The sequence below is a fragment of the Siphateles boraxobius genome, unplaced genomic scaffold (assembly GCF_051911475.1).
Source record: "Siphateles boraxobius isolate OS27281-9 unplaced genomic scaffold, OSU_SipBor_1 349, whole genome shotgun sequence".
In the NCBI taxonomy this organism is placed as follows: Eukaryota; Metazoa; Chordata; class Actinopteri; order Cypriniformes; family Leuciscidae; genus Siphateles; species Siphateles boraxobius.
Genome location: NW_027508974.1, coordinates 119,470 through 130,559, shown reverse-complemented (window position 1 = coordinate 130,559; position 11,090 = coordinate 119,470). Strand labels below are relative to the sequence as shown.

The following is an 11,090-nucleotide window of genomic DNA, read 5'->3' as shown; positions in this document are numbered from 1 at the left end:
GAAACTCTGAATTGTGAGAAATAAAGCCATGGAACTTTTTGTTGAAATGTTTTAGGTCAACTATCTTTTTAAATGTTTCTACTTTTTTAAGAAATCAGACTTTATATTTCGGAATTGCGCGAAATTAAGTTTGTAACCCAGAATTGCGAGTCGGAATTCTAAACTGGAAACCCAGAATAGCGAGTCGGAAATCCAAGTTGGACCAGGAATTGCGAGTCAGAATTCCAAGTTGGAAACTCGGAATTGCGAGTCAGAATTCCAAGTTGGAAACTCGGAATTGCGAGTCAGAATTCCAAGTTGGAAACTCAGAATAGCGAGTCGGAAATCCAAGTTGGAAACTCGGAATTGAGAGTCAGAATTCCAAGTTGGAAATTTGGAATAGCGAGTCAGAAATCCAAGTTGGAAACTCGGAATTGCGAGTCAGAATTCCAAGTTGGAAACTTGGAATAGCGAGTCGGAAATCCAAGTTGGAAACGCGGAATTGCGAATCAGAAGAGTTGTAAAAAAAATAGGCATGGAACTGAAACATTTTAGGTCGACTATATTTGTAAACTCGGAATTGCATGAAGCAAAGTTGGTAACTCTTAGTCAGAAACTCTGAATTGTGAGAAATAAAGCCATGGAACTTTTTGTTGAAATGTTTTAGGTCAACTATCTTTTTAAATGTTTCTACTTTTTTAAGAAATCAGACTTTATATTTCGGAATTGCGCGAAATTAAGTTTGTAACCCGGAATTGCGAGTCGGAATTCTAAACTGGAAACCCAGAATAGCGAGTCGGAAATCCAAGTTGGACCAGGAATTGCGAGTCAGAATTCCAAGTTGGAAACTCGGAATTGCGAGTCAGAATTCCAAGTTGGAAACTCGGAATTGCGAGTCAGAATTCCAAGTTGGAAACTCAGAATAGCGAGTCGGAAATCCAAGTTGGAAACTCGGAATTGTGAGTCAGAATTCCAAGTTGGAAATTTGGAATAGCGAGTCAGAAATCCAAGTTGGAAACTTGGAATTGCGAGTCAGAATTCCAAGTTGGAAACTCTGAATAGCGAGTCGGAAATCCAAGTTGGAAACTCGGAATTGCGAGTCAGAATTCCAAGTTGGAAATTCGGAATAGCGAGTCAGAAATCCAAAAAATGTTTCTACTTGTTTAAGAAATCAGACTTTATATTTCGGAGTTGCGCGAAATTAAGTTTGTAACCGGAATTGTAAGTCGGAATTCTAAACTGGAAACACAGAATAGCGTCAGAATTGCAATTTTCTTTTTAAATAAGCTTCCATACAGATCAGGCATCACAGGAGGTTTTCATTTATAAAACTCAAGTCAATGTAAAAACACTCTGAAACAGTAACATAAAAGTACAGATGTATAGTGTCACATGATTGACATAACAGAACTCCAGACCCGAGACCGAGATTAGCGGGATCGGTTTATCATAATCCCAGAGACACAACACACACGGAGAGATCGAGTCTCTCAGGTCGGGATTATCTCAACGTTTCTGAAGGAAATCCACCTGAATCGCACACACACTCACATCAAGATCATCAGGAACATCAATATCTGAGACGGACTGAATTACAGCGTCTGCTGAATTATTGATCAGTTATAATAACATTCGGAGAAACGGAGTCATTCCAGCTCCTCTGTAACATCATGTTTATCGGCGTTAATGCATCAGTACACTCTCGTTTCCAGCACAAACATCGAGAAATTCTTAAATCAAGATACATTTACTCTTCTGAGAAACGCAGGATAGAGAAAGTGAACACACACACACTCACACACACACACACACACACACACACACCTCAACTACTGAAATACCTGCAACAACTACAAGAAATTACGTTTAATGCTCATTTTATTGAAAAACATCTGTGCACATGACTGTTAGTGTACATTCATGTGTGTGTGACTGAGAAAAATAACATTCACTCACACACACACTTACACACACACACACACACACAATCAAACACTGTTCATGGTCCATGGTCACGGTTCATGGTTTTAGCTGAACACAGTTCATTACAGTGAATCTACAGGCTTCTCTTTTGTAAACAATAAACGTTACAGTAATGAAACACTATAAAGCATCACGATATTAAATATGTCGATTGAAATATGTAACGATTCTTCAAACATTCACGATCAACACGACATGAGAACAAACCTCGACCTCCAGTAGCTCACGTCTCCTTCCTCAGTGTTTCTCTTCTTTACCAGCACAAATATCGAAACATTCTCAGTGAAATGACTGAAGATATTAAGACTTGTTTTATTAAAAAAAAATGTAAGTGTTTGTGCTTAAAAAGTTCAAAGGGAAACAAGTTTATTTTTCTGACCGTGTCAGACCGTTGGCAGACATTTGTTCTTGTTTTAAGCTCAAACTCACTTCATTTTGATACATTTTTTCAGAACTCAAGTCTCAATATCATCAGTCATTTTGCGTCTCCAGTAAATGTATCTTGATTTAAGAATGTTTTATATATTTGTGCTGGAAAATGAGACAGAAACACTGAGGAAGAGCATCATTAATAATCTTGCAGTAAACAAACCTCAGTTTATTCATGAAACAGAAACACACACACACACATGACCTCTATAAAGGAATAAATAAGTGCATTATAAAAGAGTTATGATCTGGTGTGTGAAGAGACTGCAGGAGTCCCGCCACTGTCATCGAGAGGTCAAGGGTCACGTGCAGTCATCCCTGTCATTGAGAGGTCAAGGGTCATGTGCAGTTACCCCTGTCATCGAGAGGTCAAGGGTCACGTGCAGTTGCTCCTGTCAGTGAGAGGTCAAGGGTCATGTGCAGTCGCTCCTGTCAGCGAGAGGTCAAGGGTCACGTGCAGTCGCTCCTTTCAGCGAGAGGTCAAGGGTCATGTGCAGTCGCTCCTTTCAGCGAGAGGTCAAAGGTCACGTGCAGTCGCTCCTTTCAGCGAGAGGTCAAGGGTCATGTGCAGTCGCTCCTTTCAGCGAGAGGTCAAAGCTCACGTGCAGTCGCTCCTTTCAGCGAGAGGTCAAGGGTCACGTGCAGTCGATCCTGTCGGTGAGAGGTCAAGGGTCACGTGCAGTCGATCCTGTCAGCGAGAGGCCAAGGGTCATGTGCAGTCGCTCCTTTCAGCGAGAGGTCAAGGGTCTGTGCAGTCACTCCTGTCAACGAGAGGTCAAGGGTCATGTGCAGTCGCTCCTGTCGTCGAGAGGTCAAGGGTCATGTGCAGTCGCTCCTGTCAGCGAGAGGTCAAGGGTCGTGTGCAGTCGCTCCTGTCGTCGAGAGGTCAAGGGTCATGTGCAGTCGCTCCTGTCGTCGAGAGGTCAAGGGTCATGTGCAGTCGCTCCTGTCGTCGAGAGGTCAAGGGTCATGTGCAGTCGCTCCTGTCGTCGAGAGGTCAAGGGCCATGTGCAGTCGCTCCTGTCAGCGAGAGGTGAAGGGTCGTGTGCAGTCGCTCCTTTCAGCGAGAGGTCAAGGGTCACGTGCAGTCGATCCTGTCAGCGAGAGGTCAAGGGTCACGTACAGTCGCCCCTGTCATCGAGAGGTCAAGGGTCATGTGCAGTCACTCCTGTCGTCGAGAGGTCAAGGGTCACGTGCAGTCGCTCCTGTCGTCGAGAGGTCAAGGGTCACGTGCAGTCACTCCTGTCGTCGAGAGGTCAAGGGTCACGTGCAGTCGCTCCTGTCGTCGAGAGGTCAAGGGTCACGTGCAGTCTCTCCGCTGGCACACAGTGAGGTTTGGCATGTAAGTTCTGGGATATTGCACTCAGTGTAAAGGCCGATCAGTTACTGAAGGAATAAGGCCTCGATTCTGTGGAATCTCTCCGGCAGGACTAATGATGATGATGATGAAGATGATGATGATGATGATGATGAAGAAGAAGAAGAAGAAGAAGATGATGATGATGATGATGATGAAGATGATGATGATGATGATGAAGAAGAAGAAGAAGATGATGATGATGATGATGATGATGATGATGATGAAGAAGAAGAAGAAGAAGATGATGATGATGATGATGATGAAGATGATGATGATGATGATGATGGCGGTCCACAGAGGAAACTTTTTTTAGCAGTTAAGTGTTTTTTAAATGTTACTAGATGTATCAGAACATTCAGAGAACATTCAAAAGTAAAGTTTCAGCAATGTTTGATACAATGGAATGTTCCCTTAATGTTCACGTAACCAAGAAAAAATATTGGTAAATATATTTTTTTTAAACTGGACGTTTCAGAGAACATTCAGAAATAACATTTTTGTATCTCAAAGGGAAAGTTGTCAGAACGTTCTTAGAACATATTTTTGTTCACTAGGAACTGTGTTTAAAACTAGATAATATTTGGGGTGTAAAAACACTCGTGATTCAGTTTGATTAAAACACTGATCTCACGATCTGATTCTTTATTCTGGTGCTATTGGTCATTTTTGACCAAATTGTTTATTTTTTTCTTCATCTGAATGGGACGAAACTTTGTAAAGGTTTTGGCACTTGCTGTGTGAACATAAAAAAAAATGAAGGACATGATCCGAAAATGTAAAATGACCCTGTCATTGTGCTTCTCACGGTCAGAAATGCTCAAAAATACGGCAGCCAATCAACATCTGAGATTTCAGGCTCAAACTTGAAACACAATTTGTTTAGATTTATGGCTTTAATTTTCTTGCAGTTTTAGAGTAAAACGAAATTGAAAATAGTATTTTAGTGCATTTTTCATAACAATAAACTTAAAATTCTGTAACTTTTTTTAGGTTCAGTTTTTTAAACTTGTTTCACTTCTGCAATAATCTGCCAAGTGTCGTGTTTGAAAAGAGATCAAACTTCAGTCTGTTGCTTTAAAGCATTCAAGATTTACCACAGTTTAAGATGGAAATTTCATTTTCAGATCTATGCTCAAAACGTGAATAAATGGATTATAAATACAGCGTAAACATAATGTAGTATAAAAAAATCCCCTAAAAATACAAAATATTAAATAAAAAACATTATCAAACTAAAATATAGTACATTCATTTCATTGAAATAAAAAAAATCATGTCCTTTTTGACTGACACGTGAAGAGCAGTTAAACAGAGTTAAACAGCCAGAATAGAGTTCAAATGCTGCGTTTTCTGCAATTATCACTTCTAACGCATAAAGTAAACAGCCCTGATCATTAAAATAACACATTTTGGTCGGTGAAAGCAGAATAGAAATATTTATAATCCTGCTTAACTACAGATGTTAGTTAGATTCACCTCTGACTACATTATTTACCTACATCATTTATTAATAATCATAATTATACACATGGAAGGTCCCAAATTTGGTGCTGAATTAAATCTTTCTAAACTTTCAATTCATGTGAACGACACACAGTTGCATTTCTGTGCTGTGATATATTGAGGCATGATACATTGTTACACCCCTAATAATATCATATAATATATCTATATTTTATATGGAGTGAGTCTGTACGGTGTAAACTTAATGACGCAACTTTCACAGTTTACATGTTTTTCATCATTTTGAATTCGGATGTAGTTATTTGAGTGTATCGTTCACAGTTTTGTTGAGGCTCCTTCATGTTTTGTGACGAGTGAACCGGACGTGAGATAAACTGTAGCGGATTAATATCTGTACTGTAAAAACTCGTTTTCCAGCAGCACAAATATCTAAACATTCATAAATCAAGATACATTTACTGGAGAAGAAGCAAAATGACTGAAGAAATAAAGTCTTGTTTTATGAAGAATATTGTTTTTGATTTTTCTGACCCTGTTGGTAGATTTTTGTTCTTGTTTTAAGCAAAGAATACATTTTTCAATATTTCCATAAAACAAAACTTAATATCTGAAGTCATTCTGCATCTCCAAACAAACCCCAGACAGCAACAGTGTCGGCCCACATCCGGCCCACATCCGGCCCACATCCGGGCCACATCCGGGCCACATCCGGGCCACATCCGGCCCATATCCGGGCCATGTGGCTTCCATTTTTTTTTAAAATTCAACGCTTGCACGTTGGATCCTGTTTCCAGGTGTGTGTTCTCGAGCTCAAACACTGTTGTGTGTGTGTTTGTGTGTGTGTGTGTGTGTGTGTGTGTGTGTGTGTGTGTGTGTGTGTGTGTGTGTGTGTGTGTGTGTGTGTGTGTGTGTGTGTGTGTGTGAACGAACGGCCAGAACACATTAAGAGTTTCTGTTTTCTGTTAGAACGGTGTGTGTTAGCGGCTGCTAAGTTAATAACTAATAATCTTTACAACAGAAGTGAATCGATCAAAACTAACTTTATCTGGATAATAACTTTATTCTAGATCTGCTGTAAAGCCTAAACAATCTCTGTTACTGTAATCTCTACTATCACTGCAAAGCTGCTGTGAAACTCTATATTGTTAAAGCGCTGTAGAAATGAAGTGACTCGACTAGATGTGGGCGACACTATGTCGCTGTCTGGGACAGTTAAAGGTGTTCTTGGCACTAACAGCATAAACTCACTTCTTTAACATCTCTTTTCTGATATTGCTGACTATAATCATAATTAATTATCATCATCATCATACGAAGAGCTGCACGCATGATAAGTGCGCGCCACTCACCGGGTCACGTGTCAACAACTGTAAGCATTTCATACACATGTTCAGGAACTTTATGCAGCGCGTTCACAGCGCGCGCGGGTCCGAACACAGTCCAGCGTCAGTGCGCGCGCTCTCGGTCAGTGAATGCCGTTCTGCGTGAACGCGCCGTCAGCCTCGCGCTCCACATCGCACGCGTCGTCCTCGTCATCACCGTGCGAAAGCTGCGAGATCCGGTCGAACGCGTCGTCCACCGCGTTCGGGATGATGTTGACGTACGCGCTCGCGACCTCCTTGTTGAACAGCGTGTCCTGGTTGTAGGACACGAGCTCGTTGCTGATGTTGACTGTGTCCACGGGGGTCCGGCACCGGTTCCGGCAGCCCAGCAGGCTCGAGAAGCTCTTGCGGAACTCCGCGTTGAACGCGTAGATCACGGGGTTCAGCGACGAGTTGGTCCAGCCGAACCACACGAACACGTCGAAGGTGGTGTCGCTGACGCACGGCGGGCCCGCGGACGGTTCGCGGGGGCAGAACGGTACCACGCAGTTCAGCACGAAGAACGGCAGCCAGCAGAACACGAACACGCCCATGATCACGGACAGAGTCTTCAGAACTTTAGTCTCGCGGTTGAAGTTGGTCTTCAGGCTGCTGTGTGAGTGATGATGTTGATGATGATGATGGCACGCGAGCCGGTTCGTACGGCTGTTTTGCGCATGCGCTGCCGCGCGCTCCAGTGAAGCGATCCTCCGGATCTGGATGTGCGCGATCCGGTAGATCCGCGTGTACGTGACGATCATGATGGCCACGGGGATGTAGAAGCTGATGAGGGATGAGGAGATCGCGTACTCGAGGCTCAGGCTCGAGTCGCAGGTGTCCTCGGCGGCGCGCGCGTCGGTGGCGTTGGACCAGGGCTCCGCGGAGGCTTTATGCCAGTCGAGCTGCACCGGGATGAAGGAGATGAGCACCGACAGGGTCCACAACGCGCCGATCATCACGCACGCAACGCGCGGGGTCATCTTGCGCTCGTAGCGGAACGGGCTGCTGATGGCCCAGTACCGGTCCACGCTGATCACGCACAGGTTCAGGATGGACGCGGTGGAACACATGATGTCGAACGCCACCCAGATGTCACAGAACGCACCGAACGGCCAGAACCCGGTGACCTCCGTGACCGCCTTCCACGGCATCACGAGCACGGCCACGAGCAGGTCCGACACGGCCAGCGACACGATGAAGATGTTCGTGACTTTCGCGCGCAGGTGTCGGAACCGCAGCACGGCCGCGCACACCAGAATATTCCCGAACAGAGTCCAGAGGATCAGAACGCATAGCACGGTCCCGGTGAGCGCGCGCGCCAGCAGCTCCCGCGGCTCCGGCTCGGTTCGGTTGGGCATGTTGAGTCCCGGGCGCGCTCACGGGTCGCCATCGGGTGTGTGTGCGAGCGCGTGCGTCTCCGGTGCCGGTGTGTCCCGCATTACGGACGCGCACGATCAAAGAGGGAATCCGACACCGAGCGGGTACAGATGATCCGAGCGCGGGCGCGCGGATAAGTGTGTGTGTGTGTGTGTGTGTGCCTGTGTGAGTGAGTGTGTGAGCTTGACGGTCGTCCGACCTCTGGTAGATAGGGAACTGTGCACTGCTATTTTGAGCGAGAGAGAGAGAGAGAGAGAATCAGTGATGCGCTTACACACACACACACACACACACACTCACGCATGCAAACACTCACACACAATGAATTCTAAATTGTTCATAGAATTCTGAAATGTTGATCTTAACTTTTTATTTGTTTTATGTACGTAGGCTACATGTATGATGATTGAAGAATGATTTAATACATTGAAACAATTATCATGCCAATAAAGCACATTTTGAATTGAGAGAGAGAGAGAATGAAATGTGTGAATAAAAGAATTCACAATTCAATAATTATCATACCTTTTCCATTTTTGCTTTTGTATTTTTTGTTGTTTGCATGTTCTGGTAAAAGAATCACACGCGGAATCACGGCCTCAAATAGGCTACGGCTTTTTATTATTAATTATCAATTATCTTTTCCATTTTTGCTTTTGTATTTCATGTTGATTGCATGTTTCTGTTTCTCTATGAAATATAATGCACGAGATGCATGCAGTTCTTTCACAATCATATTGTGTCAGTGGCGGTTCTAGAGGGGGGGGGGGGGGGGGGGGTGACAGGAAGCTTTTGGCCCTCCTAAATGTGGAGTGTGAAATATTTTTACAAAACTGTTTTTTGCTATCGTTGTTATCGTTGTATGCGTATTATTTCTTTATTATTCTATCTTTGTGGATTTGCTTGTTCACGTGACAATTCGCATCACATTCGCGGGAATCGCGGCAGAATAACGTCTGTCTCCTGCACGCGAGAGAGGAGAGAAGGAGAAAGCTGGTAAATGTCAGTTCAGTTGTAAGTTCATTCTTTATGTGCGTATCGGGTGTGCGATGTGTATTGTCTATTATGATATTGTAATCAATGTTTTAACTGTATACGAGGCACTGTGAGCTGACATCGCATTTATCTCTCGTCCTTTCACTGCTGTGTGCGGTTCATAGGTAGGCTATGTCCCCAAATTAGTTTATGTCTTATATTTATATCATATTATGTTCTTATATTAGAATATCACATCAGCAAGAGTGCTGTTTTCCCGTGCACAATTGCAACTGTGATATTGATGTTACAACAGTTAAATTAACAATAAGTGAACATTGGGAGTTACTTTTTAGACACAATATTGTCAATATTGTTTGTTTTCCCTTTATTTCGCCGACTAGAATTTCAAAATGAAACCGTAGCAGAGTCTCAATGCAACAGACAGCGATGATTTCTTGACTGAAATCCGCGTTTTGAAGGAATCACTTGCTCCTTTCCCGAATGAATCAGCCGTTTGAACGAATCGGTTGAATGAACGAATCCCTCAACTCACTTCTGTGACTTTCCGCCGCCTACTGGCGGTTTTAGTTTCATATTTAAAGTACCCTTTAATTAAAACGTTAAAATTAGAAATCATTTCATATTTAAATATTGATTAAAAAAAATCTCATAACTTTATTTATGCAATTGTAAATGGAGTTTAAATATATTAATGCCACTTCTGTGTCTCCTCTAGACTGCAAAGATGGATTTTGATTAAATGATTTAATTTGACTGGTAACAGTGGTACTGTATAATTATTGTATAATTAAGTATTATTGTATAAATAATGATAATTACTGTATAATTTAAATGTTAGTATTTGACATAAAAGGTGATTCATAACTCTAAATAAGTTTAGAAAGAATGTCCATATATAGGTGAAAATACCCCTGGAAATCAATTTAAGGTGGCAAATTAAATTAATAAAAAATTAATAAAAAAAATGAATTTCGGTCCTGCTGTGAACTGACCACTGCATAGAATATTAAAAAATATGAATATCTTTGTGAGTCAGCTGTCAACAACAGGCCTAAACCAGCACAAAAACACAATCAGTAAAATATCATCTAATCATCAACAAAACATTGAAAATATTGAGATATAGCTATTTTTGTCAGTATTGCACACCCCTAATGTACGGTATTAATTTTTTCAGGTCTTAAAAAGCCTTAATTTTGACTTTATAAAGTGTGCAGGAACCCTGTAAACGGTTAGACAGTTACCCAGCAAGTCAGTTATTTTCAGTAAATGAATTAATAATCTTCTTGGTCCCCATTGCTTTTGCTCTATAGTTCTCACCAAAATGAAGAGAAAGAAGGACATCATGTCAATTACAGTTACTGTGACTAATACTGAATATGTAATGCAAATGTAAAAATATAATGGAAATGCAAATGCATTGTTGAATGATTATAAACATGGTATTTTGCCTGTTAATGCCTCAGTGCAGAAAATGATATGACAACAATAAGGTCTATATGTAACTGGCCCCTCTAACAGCACAACTGGCCCCAGCTTGGCCCCCAGTGGAAATGCTCTAGAACCGCCACTGTGTGAGTTTGAAAAAAACTTTACATAATGTACCAATGTAAAATGCAGGAAAAATTTCAAACCGCAAAAACAAGTGTGCGCAGTGACGTCATGGCGTTATTAGCGTTAATATGTTCCTCATAAAGCGACTGATTCTCTCATGTTCACTGCGCGCGCACGCGAGTTTTGCTTTGAAGATTCACTCAAATCAGCGCAACAATAAATGCAGCGGACACGAGCATAAGCATGTTCACACCTTATAGTTTGTTACATTGTTTATTTAAATGTAAGTTATGTTAAATAATATTATAATACCTTTTCATAATATTTTGATGTTTTTAATTATTGTTCTACGTATTGCAAGCTTTGGCAATATTTAATCTGATGATGACTTTACAGTCCTCCCAATAAAGCAATTTTTAATTGAATTAAAATATTGCATAAGTGCGTCTGCAGCGCCGCCTACAGGCGTGCACGCGCATCGTAAACCTGTGCTCGTGCGCGTGCTTGACAGAACAGGTCAGGATTCGACAGGTGTGTGTGTGTGTGTGTGTGTGTGTGTGTGTGTGTGTGTGTGTGAGAGAGAG

General features: G+C 42.1%; 1 protein-coding gene across 1 annotated transcript; it reads right to left on the bottom strand.

The window, feature by feature from the left end:
* Positions 1 to 1,825: 1,825 nt before the first annotated feature.
* On the bottom strand, positions 1,826 to 10,238 carry drd5a (dopamine receptor D5a). Its single transcript, XM_077195713.1, has one exon. It carries the CDS (start codon positions 7,932 to 7,934, stop codon positions 6,681 to 6,683), a length of 1,254 nt encoding a protein of 417 aa, XP_077051828.1. The 5' UTR covers positions 7,935 to 10,238; the 3' UTR covers positions 1,826 to 6,680.
* Positions 10,239 to 11,090: the final 852 nt, after the last annotated feature.

Bases quoted from the DNA above. Each gene is read 5' to 3' on its own strand.
- drd5a (XM_077195713.1), bottom strand. From the start codon at position 7,934: ATGCCCAACCGAACCGAGCCGGAGCCGCGGGAGCTGCTGGCGCGCGCG.